The sequence below is a fragment of the Cherax quadricarinatus genome, chromosome 39 (genome assembly GCF_038502225.1).
Source record: "Cherax quadricarinatus isolate ZL_2023a chromosome 39, ASM3850222v1, whole genome shotgun sequence".
In the NCBI taxonomy this organism is placed as follows: domain Eukaryota; kingdom Metazoa; phylum Arthropoda; class Malacostraca; order Decapoda; family Parastacidae; genus Cherax; species Cherax quadricarinatus.
In genome coordinates, this window is record NC_091330.1 from 31334225 (window position 1) to 31360156 (window position 25932).

The window sequence follows — 25932 nt, forward strand, 5'->3', positions numbered from 1 at the left end:
GTTGTCACCATAGTCCTCTAGATGTGGGTTGTAAAAGAAGTGAATGCTAAGTTGCTGGAGAAAGGTGTGGGATTGAAACACCAAGAATTCAATACGTAGTGTGAGCTGTCGCAGTTGCTTTTGGTTGATCACATTGTGTCTTTGGGAAATTCTGAGGAGAGGTTGCAAAGGTTGGTGGGAGAATTTGGGAAGGTTTGTAACAGAATGAAATTTAAAGTAATCATATGAAAGAGCAAGATGATGAGAGGTAACAAAAAAAATTGTAATGAAAGACTGAATATTGGATTGGAAGGAGGGAGAATGGAGGAAGTGTTCCGATATTTGGGAGTGAAGTTGGCAGACGGAATTATAAAAGATGAGGTGAACCATAGAAATAACGAGGAGGGGAAAGAGGGGGAGATGCATTGTATGAGAGTATAGTGGCGCCAACACTTATCATAGGATGTGAATTTGGCAGTGAGGAGGCCAGAGACAGTGGAGATGTGTTTGAGGGAAATATGTAAATATTTTGAAGAGAATTCAAAGTCTGAAGATCAGAAGTATCCAACCAGCCAACTATAGTGATAATATAGCATTTATTGTGGTGGAGACGAAAAAACCTAGAAAAGCTAGATACAGCGATTGATAAACAAGGGTTGAGGCTCGACCGTTCATCATTGTAGGAGCTGCCAGCAGTCACCGATTCTTCAACACGCAAGTTATACTTTTCTATCAATCAAATCACATATTACTCGGGTAGATAATTTCCAGTAGATCCTTCATGTGTTAGCCCAAATCACTGACCAGTATGTTTTAAATAAGTGACCCACTGATCAGATAAGACTGGTTCCGAACCCTCGACTGGTCCAAACCCTTGACTGGTCCGAACCCTTGACTGGTCCGAACCCTTGATTGGTTTCAAACGGATTCGTTGGACAATAAAGCAGACTGTAAACGGATGGGGTTGTAGGCGCCCTTATCAAACACAAACAATAAATATAAATCAGGAACCTACACGGTAAGCTGTCCAATATACAAGTACAGTTAGAAATAGAAATACAAATAGCTAGAGCTTCATTTAAGAAGGTTATTAATAGAATATTCAAGAGGTTGCTAGTAGAATTACATTAAATCAACCATTCAAATCATTATGAAGCTCTGTGTAGTCTGCAGTCAATCAAACAAACGGGCTTCCACATGGATAAATTGTCTTTTTCGTGGAAATTGGTGTCACGCCCCTTGTGCAGATATCCAAGAACTAGCTACAAGCAGTATTAAAACAGGGAAGTGTTTTTGGGTATGCCCAAATGAGATAAATCTGTGGACTAAAATCACAAGGGTATTAAAAGAGGATAACATCAAAGCTGCTTTCATAGAAAACCTGGAAGCTTTCTACAACAGATGGGAACATAAAAAGTCTGGGCTGAATGGTACTGCCCTTGATACTGGCCATGTAGTCAGAAACTGTAGGGCTGGAGGTGATGTCCTGGTAGTCAGTAAATGTGGGGCTGATAGTGCTGTCCTGGGAGACAGTAATGGTGAAGCAGAGGTGCTGTCCTGGGAGACAGTAATGGTGAAGCTGGAGGTGCTGTCCTGGGAGACAGTAATGGTGAAGCTGGAGGTGCTGTCCTGGGAGACAGTAATGGTGAAGCTGGAGGTGCTGTCCTGGGAGACAGTAATGGTGAAGCTGGAGGTGCTGTCCTGGGAGACAGTAATGGTGAAGCTGGAGGTGCTGTCCTGGGAGACAGTAATGGTGAAGCTGGAGATTTTGTCCAGGTAGCCGGGAATTATACGCAGGAAGGAATACATATAAATGACCTCACAGGGGACAGGAGCCGTAGTGGGGAAACAAGTGTAGTCAAAGATAAGATAAAACCAATATTGCAAACTAGAAATACCACAGGAAATAGCAAACAAGAGAACTCCATTAGCAATAGTGAGGATATATTACCAAAAACAAATGGTGAGAGCTCCATTGTTGGTGCTAGGGAGGATAGGAATAAGACAGGTAAACATGCACCAACAGGGAATACAGTCACAGAAACCCAAGGCAAACGGAAACCAAGCCTGTGCACATACTATGCACTTGGTATCTGCAGACATGGGAAATCTGGAAAAAACAGACGGGACGTGCAACTATGACCACCCTAGAAAATGCCGTGCCCATATGACAACAGGAAAATGCAAACTCCCTTCCTGTAAGCTTTTTCACCCTGATATGTGTACCTCTTCAGTACAGGAAAGACTGTGCTATAACTTTAATTGCCAGGCACACCAACTAAAGGGGACAAAAAGATACAAAACATCCAGGCCATGGGAAAACCTGGGTAGCCACAGCCACTCAAGAGGGAGAGGTTTTTTAGTGCCAGGAAGGATAAAAAACTGGCAGGAAATGGCAAAAATTGCACACCAAATCCAGTCATTCCTGGAGTGGAACCACAGTCGATGGCCTCCACTCCAAACCATCAGATACAGGTACTAATGCCGGAAAAAAAATCCCCCCCCCCCCAGTACCAACAATACCACCATTCCGATGACATTCTTCTTTGCAAATATACAGGGTCTAAAGCCAGCAACAAACAACCTAATACCTTTCATCCGTGGACTGCTTGCAGAGGCAAAGGCAATGTTCGCGGCTTTCACTGAGACCCACATAAAGGATCACTTGGACAACGAAATATGGATCCCAGGTTACAACCTATACAGATGTGACAGAGTGAACAGGCAAAAGGGGGGGGGAGGGTTGGCCTGTGCATTGCATAGTCACTTGTTTGCACAGAACTGCTTAATGCCTCAAATGATGTAGTGGAAGTTTTAGCAGTAAAGATCGAGAATCAAAACCTAGTCATTGTGGTAGTCTACAAGACTCCGGTTGCAACATCCCAGCAATTCCAGGAACAGCTGTTAAAAATTGACCATGTCTGAAAAATCTTCCAGCTCCTGCACCCAACATCTTGCTCCTGGGGGATTTCAACTTAAGACACCTAAAATGGAGGAATATAGCAAATAATATTGTTGCAGTAATAACACCAGAAGGCAGCTCTGATGAAAACTCACACTCACACGAGCTTTTAAATCTCTGCACAAAATTCAACTTAAACAGCAAATAATAGAGCCTACTAGACTGGAGAATACACTAGACCTCATCTTCACTAACAATGATGATCTGATAAGAAATGTCACCATATCAAAAACAATATGCTCAGATCACAACATAATTGAGGTTCAGAAATGTATGCGCAGAGCCCCAGGCCGACATAAAGAGATTAGTCACGAGGGTGCATTCACCAATTTCAACTTCAATAACAAAAACATAAAGTGGGACCAAGTAAACCAAGTCCTAACCGATATAAGCTGGGAAGATATACTAAGCAACACAGACCCCAACTTGTGCCTAGAACAGATTAACTTGGTGGCGCTCGAGGTATGCACAAGGCTTATTCCTCTAAGAAAAAGGAGGAGTAGATGTAAAATAGAAAGAGACAGGCGCTCCCTTTACAGGCGACGGAAAAGAATAACAGAGCGGCTAAAAGAGGTCAATATATCCGAAATGCATAGGGAGACACTGGTCAGAGAAATAGCAAGAATCGAAGTTAAGCTAAAGGAATCTTATAGAAGTCAGGAATCACGGGAAGAGCTAAAAGCCATAAATGAAATCGAAAGAAACCCAAAGTATTTCTTTTCCTATGCCAAATCAAAGTCGAGAACAACGTCCAGTATTGGGCCCCTACTTAAACAAGATGGGTCCTACACAGATGACAGCAAGGAAATGAGTGAGCTACTCAAGTCCCAATATGACTCAGTTTTTAGTAAGCCGCTAACCAGACTGAGAGTCGAAGATCAAAATGAATTTTTTATGGGAGAGCCAAAGAATTTGGTTAACACAAGCCTATCCGATGTTATCCTGACGCCAAATGACTTCGAACAGGCGATAAATGACATGCCCATGCACTCTGCCCCAGGGCCAGACTCATGGAACTCCGTGTTCATCAAGAACTGCAAGAAGCCCCTATCACGAGCCTTTACCATCCTATGGAGAGGGAGCATGGACACGGGGGTCGTGCCACAGTAACTAAAAACAACAGACATAGCCCCACTCCACAAAGGGGGCAGTAAAGCAACAGCAAAGAACTACAGACCGATAGCACTAACATCCCATATCATAAAAATCTTTGAAAGGGTCCTAAGAAGCAAGATCACCACCCATCTAGAAACCCATCAGTTACACAACCCAGGGCAACATGGGTTTAGAACAGGTTGCTCCTGTATGTCTCAACTATTGGATCACTACGACAAGGTCCTAGATGCACTAGAAGACAAAAAGAATGCAGATGTAATATATACAGACTTTGCAAAAGCCTTCGACAAGTGTGACCATGGCGTAATAGCGCACAAAATGCGTGCTAAAAGAATAACAGGAAAAGTCGGTGGTTGGATCTATAATTACCTTACTAACACAACACAGAGAGTGTCTTCCATTGCAGACACTGCAAGGCTCCAGGCGGACATCAAACAAATCTTTCAGTGGGCTGCAGAAAACAATATGAAGTTCAACGATGAGAAATTTCAATTACTCAGATATGGTAAACACGAGGAAATTAAATCTTCATCAGAGTACAAAACAAATTCTGGCCACAAAATAGAGCGAAACACCAACGTCAAAGACCTGGGAGTGATCATGTCGGAGGATCTCACCTTCAAGGACCATAACATTGTATCAATCGCATCTGCTAGAAAAATGACAGGATGGATAATGAGAACCTTCAAAACTAGGGAGGCCAAGCCCATGATGACACTCTTCATGTCGCTTGTTCTATCTAGGCTGGAATATTGCTGCACACTAACAGCACCTTTCAAGGCAGGTGAAATTGCTGACCTAGAAAAAGTACAGAGAACCTTCACGGCGCGCATAACAGAGATAAATCACCTCAATTACTGGGAGCGCTTGAGATTCCTAAACCTGTATTCCCTGGAATGCAGGCAGGAGAGATACATGATTATATACTCCTGGAAAATCCTAGAGGGACTAGCACCGAACTTGCACACAAAAATCACTCACTACGAAAGCAAAAGACTTGGCAGACGATGCAACATCCCCCCATTGAAAAGCAGGGGTGTCACTAGCACGTTAAGAGACCATACAATAAGTGTCAGGGGCCCGAGACTGTTCAACTGCCTCCCAGCATACATAAGGAGGATTACCAACAGACCCCTGGCTGTCTTCAAGCTGGCACTGGACAAGCACCTAAAGTCGGTTCCTGACCAGCCGGGCTCTGGCTTGTACGTTGGTTTGCGTGCAGCTAGCAGTAACAGCCTGGTTGATCAGGCTCTGATCCACCAGGAGGCCTGGTCACAGACCGGGCCGCGGGGGCGTTGACCCCCGGAACTCTCTCCAGGTAAACTCCAGGTAAACTCCTGGTATATTTGCAGGTTATCGCACTGTTGTATAATAAAATACGTTGTTAGGTAAGACACATATGCAACAGTTAGGTATCTTTATTTCGAAACGTTTCGCCTACACAGTAGGCTTCTTCAGTCGAGTACAGAGAAGTTGATAGAAGCAGAAGAGACTTGAAGACGATGTAATCAGTCCATCACCCTTAAAGTTTTGAGGTGGTCAGTCCCTCAGTCTGGAGAAGAGCATTGTTCCAAAGGTTGAAACAATATGGAGATGAAGTGACAGGATGGAGCCTTATATAGCGCCAGGAGGTGAGACGTAGGTCACTAGTAGAAGTAAGAACGCAGATGTTGGGAGGTCAGGTCCCTCTCAAATCCAGCCGTTCTCACTTGTTCATCTGCTATCCTATTCTCCGTCTTACTCTTAATTCTTTCAATTATAACTCTACCATACACTTTACCAGGTACACTTAACAGACTTATCCCCCTATAATTTTTGCACTCTCTTTTATCCCCTTTGCCTTTATACAAAGGAACTATGCATGCTCTCTGCCAATCCCTAGGTACCTTACCCTCTTCCATACATTTATTAAATAATTGCACCAACCACTCCAAAACTATATCCCCACCTGCTTTTAACATTTCTATCTTTATCCAATCAATCCCGGCTGCCTTACCCCCTTTCATTTTACCTACTGCATCACGAACTTCCCCCACACTCACAACTGGCTCTTCCTCACTCCTACAAGATGTTATTCCTCCTTGCCCTATACACGAAATCACAGCTTCCCTATCTTCATCAACATTTAACAATTCCTCAAAATATTCCCTCCATCTTCCCAATACCTCTAACCCTCCATTTAATAACTCTCCTCTCCTATTTTTAACTGACAAAACCAATTGTTCTCTAGGCTTTCTTAACTTGTTAATCTCACTCCAAAACTTTTTCTTATTTTCAACAAAATTTGTTGATAACATCTCACCCACTCTCTCATTTGCTCTCTTTTTACATTGCTTCACCACTCTCTTAACCTCTCTCTTTTTCTCCATATACTCTTCCCTCCTTGCATCACTTCTACTTTGTAAAAACTTCTCATATGCTAACTTTTTCTCCCTTACTACTCTCTTTACATCATCATTCCACCAATCGCTCCTCTTCCCTCCTGCACCCACTTTCCTGTAACCACAAACTTCTGCTGAACACTCTAACACTACATTTTTAAACCTACCCCATTCCTCTTCGACCCCATTGCCTATGCTCTCATTAGCCCATCTATCCTCCAATAGCTGTTTATATCTTACCCTAACTGCCTCCTCTTTTAGTTTATAAACCTTCACCTCTCTCTTCCCTGATGCTTCTATTCTCCTTGTATCCCATCTACCTTTTACTCTCAGTGTAGCTACAACTAGAAAGTGATCTGATATATCTGTGGCCCCTCTATAAACATGTACATCCTGAAGTCTACTCAACAGTCTTTTATTTACCAATACATAATCCAACAAACTACTGTCATTTCGCCCTACATCATATCGTGTATACTTATTTATCCTCTTTTTCTTAAAATATGTATTACCTATAACTAAACCCCTTTCTATACAAAGTTCAATCAAAGGGCTCCCATTATCATTTACACCTGGCACCCCAAACTTACCTACCACACCTATATATATATATATATATATATATATATATATATATATATATATATATATATATATATATATATATAGATATATATATATATATATATATATATATATATATATATATATATATATATATATATATATATATATAGTGTATGTTGTGTACCCACCTAGTTCTGGTTGCAGGGGTCGATTCACAGCTCCTGGCCCCGCCTCTTCGCTGACCGCCACTAGGTCACTCTTCCCGCTCCATAAGCTTTATCATACCTCTTCTTAAAGCTATGTATGGCTCCTGCCTTCCAGGCTATTCCACTTTTCGACAACTCTGTGGCTGAAGAAATACTTCCTAACATCCCTGTGATTCATCTGAGTCTTCAACTTCTAACTGTGTCCCCTTGTTGCTGTGTCCCATCTCTGGAACATCCTGTCTCTGTCCACCTTGTCGATTCCTCTCAGTATTTTGCATGTCGTTATCATATCCTCCTATCTCTCCTGTCCTCCAGTGTCGTCAGGTCGATTTCCCTTAATCTCTCCTCGTAGGACACACCCCTTAGCTCCGTTAAAAGTCTAGTTGCAAACCTTTGCACTTTCTCTAGTTTCCTTACATACGTACGTACGTGTGTGTGTGTGTGTGTGTATGTGTGTGTGTGTGTTTGTTTTAATAGACCATCCTGAGACACGGTTATTCCCTAGTGACAGGAACTCTACCTCTGCTTATCAGCACCTTTGAAACTGCCATTGCATGATATATCCTCATTGCCCACCTGGTCTTCCAGCACAGGCTGACCTATTTCATTAGCGAATGTACAAAAACTACATTGTGATGGAATATAATAAGTAGTCTTGTTCCCACTATGTAATAATCACAGAACAGGGAAACAACACCCTACGTACATAAAATTGTTTAATAAAAAATTAACATGCTGATCTTGGTCTTGCATATGGTTAAAACCAGGCACAGGTGGTGGTACAGTGTATAATATCGTTATTGCAAACTTCTTTGTAACGGAAAACCCAGCTGGCGTGGGTCTTAAAAATAAAATGAAACGTTCATATGTTCAGAACACAGTACCCCGTCCTCGCATAGAACCTAACACACGTAGTTTCCAACAAATTAGCGACGCCTTTGAAATACTGCCTGCCACCCGGCGTTACATTCCCTGGTATGTAATGCATTCCGGTTATTGGCTGTGTGTATACTGTTCGGCTCACAACCAAAAGCGCCCAGGTTTAACGTTTAGCCGGCGAAACGTTTGGGCAAATTTTCCTTACATCCCTCCTGCCTTTGTCCTAAAAAAAAGTTAGCTATGTGAGACTGCGGTATGCCGTATCCTGGATAAAAAAAAAAAAGATGCATTTCAATCTAGTCCTGCTGGAATCCATAACCCTGGAAAAAAACAGATTTCTAGAAGTATTCAAGTAATAAGGTATCCGTGGAGAGCGGTGTATATAATATTAATATTAAATGGCAGTTAAATATATGTAAATTTTATGATAAAAGTTAAAATAACTTAAATCAATTTTGGTTTGGATTGTCGGCTTTGTTCGTTCAGAAACAGGCGTACGTACACCGGTTAGGAAATGTACTAGTAGTGATGAAAATATATGAAGACACGAAAAGGAATAAATATAAGGGTAATGGATAATGTAAAAAAAGAAAAGTATATAGTAACTCGGACGAAATGTACCAGAAGCTGTAAGGTAGACACAGGACCCTTGTTCACACACTCTACATTGGTTCAAAAAGACACGTAAGCAAACACTATGACATATTTATTAGAAAACGTTGTGTGTGTGTGTGTGTGTGAGTGTGTGTGTGTGTGTGTGTGTGTGTGTGTGTGTGTGTGTGTGTGTGTGTGTGTGTGTATGTGTGTGTGTGTGTACTCACCTATTTATACTCACCTATTTGTGGTTGCAGGGGTCGAGTCATAGCTCCTGGCCCCGCCTCTTCACTGATTGCTACTAGGTCCTCTCTCTCCCTGCTCCATGAGCTTTATCATACCTCGCCTTAAAACTATGTATGGTTCCCGCCTCCACTACTTCACTTTCTAGACTATTCCACGACTTGACTACTCTATGACTGAAGAAATACTTCCTAACATCCCTTTGATTCATCTGAGTCTTCAACTTCCAATTGTGACCTCTTGTGTATGTGTCCCATCTCTGGAACATCCTGTCTTTGTCCACCGTGTCTATTCCGCGCAGTATTTTATATGTCGTTATCATGTCTCCCCTGACCCTCCTGGCCTCCAGTGTCGTCAGGCCGATTTCCCTCAACCTTTCTTCGTACGACAATCCCCGTAGCTCTGGGACTAGTCTTGTTGCAAACCTTTGCACTTTCTCTAATTTCTTGACGTGCTTGACTAGGTGTGGATTCCAAACTGGTGCTGCATACTCCAGTATGGGCCTGACGTAAATGGTATACAGTGTCTTGAACGACTCCTTATTGAGGTATCGGAACGCTATCCGTAGGTTTGCCAGGCGCCCGTATGCTGCAGCAGTTATCTGATTTATGTGCGCCTCAGGAGATATGCTCGGTGTTATACTCACCCCCAGATCTTTTTCCTTGAGTGAGGTTTGCAGTCTTTGGCCATCTAAATTATATTGTGTCTGCGGTCTTCTTTGCCCTTCCCCAACCTTCATGACTTTGCATTTGGCAGGGTTAAACTCAAGGAGCCAGTTTCTGGACCAGGCTTGTAGCCTGTCCAGGTCTCTTTGTAGTCCTGCCTGATCCTCATCCGATTTGATTCTTCTCATTAACTTCACATCATCTGCAAACAAGGACACTTCTGAGTCTATCCCTTCCGTTATGTCGTTCACATATACCAAGAACAGCACAGGTCCTAGGACTGACCCCTGTGGAACCCCGCTTGTCACAAGCGCCCACTCTGACACCTCGTCACGTACCATGACTCGTTGTTGCCTCCCTGTCAGGTATTCTCTGATCCATTGCAGTACCTTTCCTGTTATGTGTGCCTGATCTTCTAGCTTTTTCAGTAACCTCTTGTGAGGAACTGTGTCGAAGGCCTTTTTGCAGTCCAAAAAAATGCAGTCGATCCATCCCTCTCTCTCTTGTCTTACTTCTGTCACCTTGTCATAAAACTCTAGTAGGTTTGTGACACAGGATTTTCCTTCCCTGAAACCATGCTGGTTGTCAATTATACACTTGTTTCTTTCCAGGTGCTCCACCACTCTCCTCCTGATTATCTTCTCCATGACCTTGCATACTATACACGTTAGTGATACAGGTCTGTAGTTTAGTGCCTCATGTCTGTCTCCCTTTTATAAAAATTGGGACTACATTTGCCATCTTCCATACCTCAGGGAGTTGCCCAGTTTCAAATGATGTGTTGAAGATCTTTGTTAATGGCACACACAATATCTCTGCTCCCTCTTTAAGGACCCATGGAGAGATGTTGTCTGGTCCCACCGCCTTTGAGGTGTCAAGTTCGCATAGCAGCTTCTTCACTTCCTCCTTGGTTATATGTACCTCATCCAGCACTTGCTGGTGTACCCCCCTGTTCTGATTTCCTGGAGTCCTACTGTGTGTGTGTGTATATATGTGTGTGTGTATGGGTGTGTGTGTATGTATGTGTGTGTGTAGGTGTGTGTGTGTGTGTGTGTGTGTGTGTCAGTATCGGAACAGCTGTATTTGGTGCACGACGTCAAGGTGTTTGGTTAAGAATGGGGGTGGTATTTTGGGTAAGTTTTAAGCCATAGGTAGTTTTGGGGATTTTGTTTATACTTTCATGATATTACCTGTGAGGCCCTAATATGTGGAGGGGCCTGTTTAATTTTTGTAGAGTACAGGTGAAGTGTTGTACCTACTGGCCAGCCGAAGATGGTGTTATGGAGGCCAACTGTTTTCTTATGGCCTTACAAACAACTCGTATATGTGTATTAGTGTATGTGAGATACCGTGAAGGCAAGTTTTGTATATATTTAATGTATATTTGTGTATGGTATTTGTTGTAATAGGGATGTGTGTTGTATATGTAATGCAATTAATAATATATTTTTGTATTTGTTAGTTTATGTGACCTTCCTGATAATCAACATAAGGTGAATTTATATAACCTTCCATCTAGTTAAGGGTTTTTGTTAATAAGCAAACTTGGCCATAGGCCAAGAGGCATACCTAGAGGCATGTCTAGGAAGAACATTTCAGTATTGAGTAGAGAGAACTGCTTAATAAGTATTTACTAATCACTTACTTTTCTACCAGGTTACCAGAGCCCATATCCGTTCTTAATAATTCTGTGTGTGTGGTTTTAAGATTTCGGGTGATTTTTTTTTGTCAGGTTTTGCAACAATTCAGGCCAATCAGAAGTCAAATTTTATAAAATATTTACACGTGTAGTTTTGGGAGACTTAATTAGGAATAAATCTACCAATGTGTATCACTCTGAGAGTCAAATGAGAGTTGTTTCACCAGTCTCTCAAGATGATGTATTTTACTGTACCTAGTACCAGCTGGACTGGGATGAGGGTATTATACCCCTTGTCTTATTTGCCTTGCGGGGAAGCTCTCTGGAATCATTGAGTCATTGGCTGGTAGAGGATAGTTATGCTTCCCCTCGAAACTTTTTCTCAGTTTTAGAGACGGACTGGCAAATATAAAGTGGATGGCACCGGTGAACCCTGTCTGCCAGTCTGACCAAGATGACTGTGAGATCATGAGGTGGTGCTACACACTCTCGAGGCTAGAGAGGTGTTGCGATTAGAGCCGATTCCTGTGAGTCCTCTGATAACAAGGAACAGTGAATGGTACCTCATGTTGGATAAGGTCTCTGATGAAAATTAAACCCATGCAACAGGTCAGGAAAAAGGTAAAAATAGTTTTAAACCTTACCTGGAATTACCTGGAGAAGGTTTCGGGGGTCAACGCCCCCGCGGCCCGGTCTGAGACCAGGCCTCATGGTGGATCAGGGTCTGATCAACCAGGCTGTTACTGCTGGCCGCACACAAGCTGACGTACGAACCACAGCCTGGTTGATCAGGTACTGACTTTACGTGCCTGCCCAGTGCCATCTAGAAGACAGTCTGGGGTCTATTGGTAATCCCCCTTATGTATGCTGGGAGGCAATTGAACAGTCTTGGGCCCCGGACACTTACTGTGTTGTCTCTCAGTGTACTCGTGGCACCCTTGCTTTTCATCGGGGAATGTTTCATCTCCTGCCGAGTCTTTTGCTTTCATAGGGAGTGATTTTCGTGTGCAGGTGTTGTACCACTCCCTCCAGGACCTTCCAAGTGTATATTATCATGTATCTCTCTCGCCTGCGTTCGAGGGAATACAGATCAAGGACCTTCAACCGTTCCCAGTAGTTTAGGTGTCTTATCGCACTTATGTGTGCTGTGAAAGTTCTATGTACACTCTCCAGGTCTGCAATGTCGCCAGCCTTGAAGGGGGCCGTTAGCGTACAGCAGTATTCCAGCCTAGAGAGCACAAGCGATTTGAAGAGAATCATCATGTGCTTGACATCCCTAGTTTTGAAGGTTCTCATTATCCATCCTACCATTTTCCTAGCGGATGAAGTAGATACATTGTTGTGGTCTTGAAGGTGAGATCCTCTGACATTATCACTCCCAGGTCCTTCACATTACTTTTCCACTCTATTGTATGGTTATAATATGTGGTATACACTGACACATTTTTAATTTCTTCAAGTTTTCCATATGTGAGTAATTGAAATTTCTCCTCGTTGAACTTCATATTGTTCTGAGTTTCCCATTCGAAGATTTGGTTGATGTCCACTTGGCGTCTCGCAGTGTCTTCGATTGAGGTCACTGCCATGGTGATCCGGGAGTCATCCGCAAAGGAAGACATGGAGCTATGGCTTGCATCTCTGTTTATGTCAGAAATGAGGTTGAGGAATAGAATGGGAGCGAGTAGTTGGTTGGATAAATACATGAGGGGGTGTGGGTGAGTGTGAGTTGGACCTGACTAGCTTGGGCTACCAGGTCTGGTGCCGTGCTCCTTCCTTAGGTGGAAGTGACCTGACTAGGTGGTCTTTGTTCTCGGCCGTGGGGTGGCATGGACCTGCTTCGCATGGGTCAGTAGGCCAGTTGCAGTGTTCCTTATGTTCTTATTAGTACTGTGCCTTGTGGAACAGAGCTTGTTACCATGGCTGCCTGGGACTTTACTCTGCTTACTATTACTCTTCGTGTTCTATTTGTCAGGAAGTTGTAGATCCATATACCAACTTCCGCATTTTGTGTGCTATTATACCATGGTCACACTTGTCGAAAGCTTTTGCAAAATCTGTGTATGCTACATCTGTATTTTGTGTATCCTCTACAGCATCCAGGACCTTGTCATAGTGGTCCAGTAGCTGGCACAGGCAGGAGCGACCTGCTCTAGATCCTTGTTGCCCTGGGTTGTGTAATTTATGGGTATCTTGGTGGTTGGCTTTCTCACTTCTTAGAACCCTCTCAAAGATTTTTATGATATGGGATGTTAGTGCTATCAGTCTGTAGTTCTTTGCAGTTGCTTTACTGCCACCTTTGTGTGTATGGGATAACCCGTGTCCATGCTCCCTCTCCATAAAATGCTGAAGGGACACAATAGGGATTGTTTGCAATTCTTGATGAAAAGGGAGTTCCACGAGTCTGGTCCTGGGACAGAGTGCATGGGCATGTCTTTAATTGCCTCTTCAGAATCTTGTGGAGTTAGAATAATATCCGAGAGTTTTGGGATGACCAAATTTTGGGTTTCATTCATAAAGAATTCATTTGGATTGTCAACCCTTAGAGTGGGCAGTGGATCGCTGAACACTGAGTCATATTGGGACTATAGTGTCTCACTGATTTCTTGGTTATTATATGTGTTTGTCTCATCCTGCCTAGGCAGGGGCCCAACACTGGATGTTGTTTTTCCCTTAGATTTGGCATAAGACAAGAAGCATTTTTTTTTCAATTTCTTTAATGGCTTGTAGTTCTTCCTGTGATTCTTGTCGTCTATAAGATTCCTTCAGCTTAAGTTTGATATTTGCAATTCCCTTGACTAGTGCCTCCCTTCGTATTTCAGATATACTGACCCCACTCAGCAGCTCTGTGACTCTTCGCCATCGTCTGTATAGGGAACATCTCTCTCTTTCTAGTTTACATCTTCTTTTTCTTTTTCTTTATGGAATGTGTCTTGATGAAATCTCAAGAACCACAGTATTCATTTCTTCATGGCAAATGTTCGGATCCATGTTGTTTAGCATATCTTTCCAGCTTGTTTCATTTAGGACATGGTTTACTTGATCCCTTTGTATGTTTTTGTTATTGAAATTGAATTTCGTGAAGACACCTTCATGACTGCTCACATTTTGCTGGTCAGGAGCCCTATTCATACATGTCTGTACCTCTATTGTGTTGTGATCTGAGTGAATTGTCTTTGATACAGTTATATTACATACCAGATCGTCATTGTTAGCGAAGATGAGGTCCAGCGTATTTTCTAGTCTTCTAGGCTCTACTATTTCCTGGTTTAAGGTGAATTTGGTGCAGAGATTTAGTAGTTCATGTGTGTGTGAATTATCATCTGAGCTGCCTCCCGGGGTGATCTCTGCTAAAACATTGTTTGCTATACTCCTCCATTTTAGGTGTCTCAGGTTAAAATCTTCTAATAGTAAGATGTTTGGAGCAGGAGTTGGGAGATTTTCCAGACAGTGGTGAATTTTCTCAAGCTGCTCCTGGAATTGCTGTGAAGTTGCATCTGGAGGTTTTGTATACAACCACAATGACAAGGTTTTGGTTTTCGATCTTTACTGCCAAAACTTCAACTACATCATTTGTGGTGTTTAATAGTTCTATGAAAATGAGCGACTCTGTGACATACAGGCCAACCCTACCCCTTGTTGCTTGTTTAGTCTGTCACATCGGAATTGGTTATAACCTGGGATCCATATTTCGTTGTCATAATGATCCTTTATGTGGGTCTCTGTGAATGTTGCAAACATTGCATTTGACTCTGTGAGCAGTCCCTTGATGTAAGGAATTTTGTTGTTTTTGACCGTCTTAGACCCTGTATGTTTGCAAAGACAAATGTCGTACTGGCGGAATTTTGGGGGGGTTTATTTGCTGGCTCTAATATCTGTTTTTCTGGGTTAGAGGCCAATGTCCGTGCCTCTGCTCCAGAAGTGTTTTCAGGTGGTGTAGGATTATTGTCATTTCTTGCCAGCTTGTTTTCCTTCTGCCCCTAAAATACCTCTGTCCTTGGAGAGGTTGTGGCTCCTCTCTTTCGTTTCCTGTGTCTTCCAGTCCCCTTCAGATGATGTGCCTGGCAGTATGCATTGTAGCATTTTCTTTCATGGATTGATAAGTGACACATTTCTGGGTGTAATAAGTTGCAAGAAGGGAAGTTGCACTCTCCTGTTGTCATGTGGGTGCGGCCTTTTTTGGGATGGTCAAAGGTGCATGTCCCACCTACAGATAAGATAAGATAAGATTTCGTTCGGATTTTTAACCCCGGAGGGTTAGCCACCCAGGATAACCCAAGAAAGTCAGTGCGTCATCGAGGACTGTCTAACTTATACCCAAGGCATAGTATTTACATAGATTGTACTTCTGTTTTCTAGTATTTATTGTAGCTGCTTTCACTGCTGGTGCATTTATTTGTCCTCTTTCCTCAATATCTTTTACCCCTGTATGGACATCAGAGCTTCCTCCAGGTTTTGCGGGTAGTGTGTCGACTCTATTCCCTGAGGCATCATCCCATTTTGATATATCTCCAGCAGTATCTCTAATTTGAACCTCTCTGAACTGAGTAAGGTTGTCTTCAATGTCCTCCGTGACAACACTAGTACCCTCACGAGCGCTTTCTTCTAAGACATCACTAGGGCCCTTTGGAGCACTTTCCTCCAGGACAACACTAGCACCCTCAGCACTGTCCTCTAGGACAGCACTAGATGGCACCCTAAACATTGTTATCCACGGACCTCACATTAGATGGCACCCTAAACATGTTTACTGACTGTGCAAGGTAAATTTAATAACTAAGGCAGAAGGGTTTCCTCTTAGGAATAATTTTATTGGTGCACTAGATGCAAAAGTGTATCAGTCACATCTCTGTGTTTGAAATTGTATTTTGGAAATACTGTTTAAATGTAACAATTTTGTGCACTATTTCTGGAGACTTATTAATGTTTATGTCTTTTTATGAAGTTCCTGTTTTACTGTTTCAAGGGTATATGTGATAATGAACATTAATGCTGTTTAAAGAGATAGTTGCTCAAATTATGATTTTTGTATTATGTAAATCAGTTTACTTTTATGCAATTAATATGTGTACAGAGGTAACCCAATCAGCAGTATTAAACTTTGTTATGTATGAGTAAAATGCATCAACGACGGTGTTTAGCCAACACTGTGATGGTGAATTTTCTTACTTTAATGTGGGCTCATTGGCATAAATAATCAACACTTCTACGTTAAACGAGTTTCATGTCTATGGGTTTGCAGTGCTCGTTGAAGGTATTATATATTGTTATTATAATGATAAGTGTTAATTTTGCATTTTTATGTAAAATAAAATTATAACAAAGGAAATAAGGTAAGAATGAGTGTTTGAAGAAGTTTTCTTATTTTTGGTGAACTTTATACAGGTTTCCCCAGACCTTATGATAACTTTCTATCTTTTTCCCTCGACCAGCTGCAGCCAAGAGGTTACAGCTGGCTGAGTGAGACCGTTGGTCTCTTTTTCCCTCGACCAGCTGCAGCCAAGAGGTTACAACTGGCTGAGTGAGACCGTTGGTCTCTTTTTCCCTCGACCAGCTGCAGCCAAGAGGTTACAGCTGGCTGAGTGAGACCGTTGGTCTCTTTTTCCCTCGACCAGCTGCAGCCAAGAGGTTACAACTGGCTGAGTGAGACCGTTGGTCTGGTGGTGGAGAAATTATGCAGGTTATTGCATGGTTGCAAAATAAAATATATGCATTAAAAATGCTCCATTAAAATAGTTTTAGTGAACACCGACTGAACATAAAATGAACGTGTATTAGACCTGGTCATGAGTGGTCAGGGGAGAGAGAGAGAAGATAGGTGTGTGTCAGTACTGGGATAGCAGTGACTGGAGCAAGATGTTATGGTGTTTGGTTAATTATGGGGGTGGTATTTTGGATAAGTTTTAGGTTATTGTTTTTTATTTTGTTTGTACTGTCATGATATTACCTGTGAGGTCCTACTATGTAGAGAGGCCTGTTGGAGTTTTGGAGAGTACGGGTAAAGTGGTTTCCGTGCAGGCTACAGGCCTACAGAACGATGTGGTTATGGAAACTAATTGTTTTAATGTGACCTAACATATAACATGTAGCCATGTATTAGTTTACCTGGAGTTTACCTGGAGAGAGTTCCGGGGGTCAACGCCCCCGTGGCCCGGTCTGTGACCAGGCCTCCTGGTGGATCAGAGCCTGATCAACCAGGCTGTTGCTGCTGGCTGCACGCAAACCAACGTACGAGCCAGAGCCCGGCTGGTCAGGAACCGACTTTAGGTGCTTGTCCAGTGCCAGCTTGAAGACTGCCAGGGGTCTGTTGGTAATCCCCCTTATGTATGCTGGGAGGCAGTTGAACAGTCTAGGGCCCCTGACACTTATTGTATGGTCTCTTAACGTGCTAGTGACACCCCTGCTTTTCATTGGGGGGATGTTGCATCGTCTGCCAAGTCTTTTGCTTTCGTAGTGAGTGATTTTCGTGTGCAAGTTCGGTACTAGTCCCTCTAGGATTTTCCAGGTGTATATAATCATGTATCTCTCCCTCCTGCGTTCCAGGGAATACAGGTTTAGGAACCTCAAGCTCTCCCAGTAATTGAGGTGTTTTATCTCCGTTATGCGCGCCGTGAAAGTTCTCTGTACATTTTCTAGGTCGGCAATTTCACCTGCCTTGAAAGGTGCTGTTAGTGTGCAGCAATATTCCAGCCTAGATAGAACAAGTGACCTGAAGAGTGTCATCATGGGCTTGGCCTCCCTAGTGGATGTATATAATGTATATATTTAATGTATACTAAATTTTTAAATAAATACTGGTGGTTGTTTGTTTCATATTTTAGGTTATTAATAATATGTATTTTTATATATGTTAGTGTATCTGCCCTTCCTGATAATGAACATAAGGTCAGTTTTTCTATCCTTCCTGATAAAAGTACTGACCATCAAGTTAAAACTTTTTGTGAAGAAGCGAGCTTAGTCCTAAATTGCTGTATTTTAATATTTTAAATGCCCCTAGACAAGGCTTTTACCCCTATGTGCCAGCAGCTTTAACCTTTTACTCCTAGGCGCCAGCCTAGGAGTAAAAGGTTACCATGTAATTAAGTTGCTCAATATAACTAGGAGTATTATCCAGAAGGCTGAGGAGGGTTTGTTGAGGTGGTCTGGAGATTTAGAGAGGACGGAAGATAATAGTAAAATTTGGAGGGTATATAAATCTGTAATGGAGGGCATGAAGGGTATTAGTCGTCCTAGGAAAGACTGAAGGTAGGGAGTAAAGAAGGTTTTATATGCGAGGCGCTTGGACATCCATCATGCACATTTGATAGTGCTAGATAGTAGTGAGTGGAGGCAAGTGGGTTTTATGGCTTGATGTGCTGTTGGAGTGGGAGCAAAGTAACATCCGTGAAGAGATTCTTGGAAACTAGTTAACTGGGCCCGAGTCTTGGAAGTGGAATGTACAGTGCCTGAGCTTAGAAGGAGAGGTAGGAATATTGCAGTTTGGACAGGTATCTGAACTTTAACATCGCCGTGCCTATGGCAAGATGATCATAAAGTGAGTGATGGTTAAAGTGGTTCTTCTATTTTGGGTTTCTCTACTTAGATGGGAGACGGATGGTGTGTTAAAAAATAATTAATATTTTTTATTTTTTTATTTTTTTATTATCACACTGGCCGATTCCCACCAAGGCAGGGTGGCTCGAAAAAGAAAAACTTTCACCATCATTCACTCCATCACTGTCTTGCCAGAAGGGTGCTTTACACTACAGTTTTTAAACTGCAACATTAACACCCCTCCTTCAGAGTGCAGGCACTGTACTTCCCATCTCCAGGACTCAAGTCCGGCCTGCCGGTTTCCTTGAACCCCTTCATAAATGTTACTTTGCTCACACTCCAACAGCACGTCAAGTATTAAAAACCATTTGTCTCCATTCACTCCTATCAAACACGCTCACGCATTAATATTTATCTTATAAAAAACTGGCACTCACCTTGTTTAGAAGTTGTGGAAATGTTTTTGTTTTCACTGTTGGAATATTGAGAATTGTTCTTAAGGTTGTCAGTGGCAGCAGAGTCGTCAGTGGTGGACTGCGTGTGTGAGGCCGCTGATACATGGGCAGTGGTAGGAAGGTTATGACCTGCTTGTGCGTCCAGAAGGAGATCCAGGAAATCGTTCCTTTTCTGACCTGCCTTTCTAGCTGCTATAGTCTCCTCCGCCACTCTTTGGAAGAATTCCACAGAAAACGTACCCATTTTAATTCCCAAATCATTAAAGAGTTTTGGGCTTATGTTAAAGAGAGTAAATTTTATTAGCCTTACAAATGAAAAATCAAAGAAATCTGATGCCCATTTAGCAAACTCAGGTTTCTTGTCTCTAAAGGAATTACATTCAATACCAAAAGCACAGGAAGCAATAGTGTCCATTGTGAACCTCCCAAAATTTTCCTTCATATCAACGTAAGGTTGTTTAGAAGCTGCACTGAGAGTGAAAGAGACGAGAGAATCAGCTTTGTCACAGATAAGAGGGAACATCCCACGTAACTTGCCGGAGGTGAAGGTGGGACTCATGGCACTCCGAAGGGCTTTCCACTCATCTCCATACTTGTTAATTAACATTTCATTCATAAGACTTTCTTTTTCAGCCGGAAATGGTCGACGTTCAACAAAATGATCAAAGTCTTTAATACAAATATGTTTGAGAATGTCAGGATCACCAATCATCAGAACAGGTCGAAACAGTTCATATAAACCGCATAATGTTGCTCCACCATACTTGTGGTATACCTGTAAAAGTTGAACATCATCACAATGTGAACATTATGACCAAAGTTCTCTCGTCTCCAAGACGAGAATGTTTTGTATTATCACCAAAGTTCTCTCGTCTCCAAGACGAGAATGTTTTGTATTATCACCAAAGTTCTCTCGTCTCCAAGACGAGAATGTTTTGTATTATCACCAAAGTTCTCTCGTCTCCCAGATGAGAGTATTTTGCATTAATTATGAACAAAGTACTCTCATCTCCCAGATGAGAGTACTTAGTATTAATTATGACCAAAGTACTCTCGTCTCCCAGACGAGAGTACTTTGTATCAATTATGACCAAAGTACTCTTGTGGAATATATTTAATTTTCCATAGCTATTGTGCCTAATATGTAATTAATGTTTTACTGTTGGTCTGAAGTGTATTTGAAAGTGGAGGAGAACCAACAGAGAGGTTCTGCGCATGCACCGGGAGAAGAGGAAGGATCATGTTACTAAATCATACAGCAAGTGTATGGAGTTAATGGGACAAGAACCTGTAAACTCTAATGAATTAAAGTTGTATTTAGATGCTTTAGAGAGTAGATTTGAGTGGTACAAATTGTGGTTTAAAGACTGTGAGAGAGATCTGCTGGAAAGGAAATGGATGTATTAATTAACCAGTATTATGAATTGGAAGAAAAACTGTCCTGTAAAAGTTAAAGGGTGTAAACCCGGTAGTTGATCAACCTATTAATGCAAGATATGTGTTCAGGATGTGTGACAGGAATCAGTAATAGTGGTTCTTCACATCAAAGAGTAATAAGTACCCCAATAAGGGTAACCTAGTTGATAAGAGGTCAGGCAAAGAAAAGAGAGACTGTCTCTTCTGCAAGGGTACTCATTCCTCTAAGAATTGTATTGCCTATAATTTATGGGATGTTAAAGTGGAAAGAATGGAAGAACTTGACAGATGTATCAGATGTCTAGGCAATCATAATGTAAAGGATTGTCATGAAAAATTTAGCAATTGCTATCAATGCTATAAGGGAAGGCACCATACAGTTATGTGCAAGGGTGTATATAATTCTAATAATAATGATGATAATAATAATAGTGATAATAACTCTGACACTACAGTGGCTACTGTAAAGATTGCAGCTAATGTCAATAATGATGGCCTAGCTGAGGTAGCCTTACTTGTGTTGGATGATATAATTAATGAACAGTTAAATAATAAATTGTTCCTACTTCAGGCGACGATAAATACACACCTTAATAAACACACAGGTGGTCCACTGAGTGAAGTAATGGGTAAACAATTTTATGTGGACAGTTTCCTGGGTTTGACGTCCACTGAAGAGGAACTAATGAGGATATATGAAGGGGCTAATGAAATAATGAAAGGTGCAAAAATTCTTCCATCCACTAGGCTTAGTGTCATCTCTTACAATAAGAGGAAAATTTTTAATACAAGAAGCAGGGAAGCTTAAGTATGCTTGGGATGAAACCCTACCTGAGAAACTTTTTAAACGGCAGAAAAAATTAATTGGTGATTATGTAAATTCCAATGTTGGAGTTCCCACGCCAGGTGGCCAGTCCAGTTGGGAAAAATGTACTCCACATTATTTAAGTCACCTAGCAATGAACTCCGCCCAGCCGCAGTGTGTAAAATATTTAATTTTCCAAAGTTATTGTGCCCCTAACATGTAATTAATGTGTTATTGTTAGTCTGAAATATATTTGAAAGTGGAGGAGAACTAACAAATAGGCTCTGTGCATGCACCGGGAGAAGAGGAAACGCAGGAGTGTTTTGAATGGGGTTAACAGGCTGGTCAAAAAATGGGACCAGGAAATTGGCATCCACAGCAGCCTAAGGATTAATATAGGCCTCACTTCATAATAGGAAGTGTTCGAACTGTTCCTAGTGAAGCGTGAAGGAATGTAATTTGCAGGACCACTATAATAAGGTGGTAAAAATAGTAAATAGTGAGGGACGCCAAGCTGGGTATGACGGGATGCACCATTACGAGTGCTCAGGGGGGGAAAAATACCTGACTATTCAATCAACACTTATCGGGCTCAGATCTGAATGGATCGACTTCTAAAGTGTGTAAAATTAATGAGACGTTAAGTCATCTTGTGAATTATAGTGAAATCAGTAATAATAACACTAAGTTAAGAGAATGTATGAAGTGAAATGAGTCGCCGTTCTCCGAGTGAACACATGTAAGCGTGCGAGGAACACAGAGTTTTTTCGGAGTCTCATCTCCTAAGTTGGACCAACTCAAGTGATATAATCCTGCTGGAAGACGAACTGTATCGGTTTAGCAGGACATCGAGATTGGAGGAGGAAATAAGACAGACAAGAATGCGACCTCCTCACCCACAGTTAAGTAACCTTTCTAGTTATAGCAAACTGATACTGGCCAGTTAGGTATGTTATAATGGAACAGGTGTTGTGGGTGCTGCAACGATCTCCAGTGACCACCAATGAAATTGGGTAAGTGGTAGTCTCGTTGTGTTTCCGTGTAACCCCTTCCCCCCTTTTTTTCTAATCAATCCAATTTATCCATACAATCCACAACTAATTAGTAGCACTGTACTTGTGAGTGCTGTCCACTTCTAAGTTACAGTACTGGTCTAGAACAGATGTATTTAAGTTGTGGGATATCGAAATGGCAGCTTGCAACGACCAGGGCTGGCTTAAGTTTCCTCACACATCTACAAGGGGTAACTACCGTAAACAATATATGGTTGTCACTTCCCAATGAGATTACTTGTATGACTGTAATGTTGAGGTACATGCAAGTGATTTATTTTTCACAACTCTTGTCTCCCAGACGAGAGTACTTTGTATTAATTATGACCAAAGTACTCTCGCCTCCCAGATGAGAATAGTTTGTAATAATTATGACCATCATTTACTGGAATGCTATGGTGTGAAAAAAACTGTAAAAATAAACTGTAACAATTTGGTTTATGATGATATTCTGTGTAACAGTTTGGTAAAACATTTGTGTTGAGGAACACTGAGGTACAACATATTTACGGTTAATTCTTAAGATGAAACAGATTGGTCAGAGCGAGAACCTGAGGATGAATACTGATATGATTTGGATCAACAGAGTTGCTGTTGACACATCAGACCTTAACATAATTTATCTAGAGTTTAAACCAGATTTTGGAGCTTAAAAACAAAAATAAAATGTTTAATCTTGCAATTAAAATTTTGTGTGGAAAATTGCATTTATCTGAATGTAACTCATTATGTACATAACAGAAAATGATAACAAAGATAATTATTATATATCAAAGTTACATAGACAAGTAGGAATTTGGGACACCTAGGTCGAAAAAAAGGGCCCCCTTCGATACCTACTACTGTTATATCCACAAGTTGCTCTGGACCTATTAATTAAATAAAATATACATACACCAGGAATACTGGTAAATATATAAATTTGTGGACTGTATATTAAAAATAATAAATGGTTATATATATACACAATTACATAACAGAAGGAAAATATATCTTAATATCACTCACCAATTTGACTGGATATTAATGTGTATCATACTCAGAAAACCTCACTCTAACTAAATCTATGAAAATAATGCTGGCCAGAATTGCACACAAATCTAGAGAGCTTATCTGAGGTTCCTGGAGAGGTCTTGTCCAGTCGCCTGATATCTCAAGTTATGCAGGAATGCATACCTGGAGTTTACCTGGAGAGAGTTCCAGGGGTCAACGCCCCCGCGGCCCGGTCTGTGACCAGGCCTCCTGGTGGATCAGAGCCTGATCAACCAGGCTGTTGCTGCTGGCTGCATGCAAACCAACGTACGAGCCACAGCCCGGCTGGTCAGGAACCGACTTTAGGTGCTTGTCCAGTGCCAGCTTGAAGACTGCCAGGGGTCTGTTGGTAATCCCCCTTATGTATGCTGGGAGGCAGTTGAACAGTCTCGGGCCCCTGACACTTATTGTATGGTCTCTTAACGTGCTAGTGACACCCCTGCTTTTCATTGGGGGGATGTTGCATCGTCTGCCAAGTCTTTTGCTTTCGTAGTGAGTGATTTTCGAGTGCAAGTTCCACCAATTTCGCCTCCTATTTGAGAGGTGTCAGCCCAATTTTAACCTCTAGAGCACGAAAAATTCTTCCCATTTCACCAACGTTCTAATACAAATTCAAACAAAATGGCGACTCTCCTGCCCAGACGCAGGCTTTCCATTTTCTATGACATAAATATCATTAAATACAGTATGGCCATCTATTTACATATAACTACCGTATTTCTTGAAAATATATACAGTATTTTCCACACTTTGCAAAGGCATTAGATTAAATGCATCAAGCAACATGTACTAACCTCATCAAAATAAACCCATCGAAAATGAAATATGGATAGCATATTATGAATGTGACCAAGAAAGGGGAGAGCAGGAGGAGAAGGTATTCCTCTGGATGACCAGTAGCTGTGGCGCCGGCGAGAGTATGACCAAGCCGCCAGCACCAATGCTGCCACAAACAGCCATACTTCCACACCCATTCTGAAAAGCAAAACGAAAATTATTATTAGAGATGCAACCTTTGGCAATGGTCCAGAATTGATCAAAATATTGTCTGAAGCTTCCTCCCTAATTATTAGTTATCTTTGAGTTGGACCAGTCATTGCATGGGATGTAATTCCACTAAATGCAATTGAGTCAGTGCATGATACGAGAAAGATATCCCAGTATTGTATAACCAATGCCTCTTTCTTATTAGTGCATGTCACAGAGTCGCTCATTTGCACAGAACTACTAAACATCTCAAATGATGTAGTTGAAGTTTTGGCGGTAAAGATCGAAAACCAAAACCTTGTCATTGTGATAGTATACAAACCTCCAGATGCAACATCACAGCAATTCCAGGAGCAGCTTGAGAAAATTCACCACTGTCTGGAAAATCTCCCAACTCCTGCTCCAAACATCTTACTACTAGGAGATTTCAACCTGAGACACCTAAAATGGAAGAGTATAGCAAACAATGTTTTAACAGAGATCAGCCCGGGAGGCAGCTCAGATGATAATTCACACACACACGAACTATTAAATCTCTGCAACATATTCACCTTAAACCAGCAAATAGTAGAGCCTACAAGACTAGAAAATATGCTGGACCTCATCTTCACTAAAAATGACAATCTGATACATAATATAACTGCATCAAAGACAATTCACTCAGATCACAACATAATAGAGGTAGAGACATGTATGCACAGGACTCTGGACCAGCAAAATGTTAGCAGTCATGAAAGTCTTTTCACAAAATCCAATTTCAATGACAAAAACATACAATGGGAACAAGTAAACCATGTTCTAAATGAAACAACATGGGAAGATATCCTAAACATCACAGATCTGAACATTTGCCTTGAAAAAATTAATTCTGCGGTTCTTGAGATCTGCTCAAGACACATTCCATTAAGAAAAAGAAAGAGAAGATGTAAACTAGACAGAGAGAGACGTTCCCTATACAGACGAAAGCGAAGAGTCACAGAGCTGCTGAGTGGGGTAAGTATATCTGAAATATGAAGGAAAGTACTAGTCAATGAAATTGCAAATGTTGAACTAAAGCTGAAGGAATCGTATAGGAGACAAGAATCATGGGAAGAACTAAAAGCCATAAAGGACATTGTAAAAAAAAAAAATACCTCTTCTCTTATGCCAAAACTAAGGGAAAAACAACATCCAGTATTGGGTTCCTGCTTAGGTGGGATGGGACACACACAGATGATAGCCAAGAAATGAGTGAATCCCAAAATGACTCAGTGTTCGGTGAGCCACTGCCCACTCTAAGGGTCGAAATCCAAATGAAATCTTTTTGAACAAATCCCAAAATTTAGTCATCTCAAAAATCTCGATTATTCTAACTCCACAAGACTTTGAAGAGGTAATTAATGAAATGCCCAAACACTCTGCCCCAGGCCCAGACTCATGGAACT

The 25932-nt window shown here is 41.5% G+C and overlaps 1 protein-coding gene across 2 annotated transcripts in view; it reads right to left on the bottom strand.

Annotated features, from left to right (window-relative positions):
• The window catches only part of LOC128696236 (cytochrome P450 9e2), an 85775-nt gene that overhangs the window by 44764 nt on the left and 15079 nt on the right, over positions 1 to 25932 (bottom strand). For both annotated transcript variants that reach the window (XM_070092549.1, XM_070092548.1), the window contains exons 2-3: positions 24316 to 24496; positions 19199 to 19991 (exon numbers count right to left, since the gene is read on the bottom strand). In XM_070092549.1, coding sequence (XP_069948650.1) covers positions 19199 to 19991; positions 24316 to 24495 — 973 coding nt within the window. In that variant the 5' untranslated portion in view covers position 24496. The remainder of the gene's footprint in view (positions 1 to 19198; positions 19992 to 24315; positions 24497 to 25932) is intronic.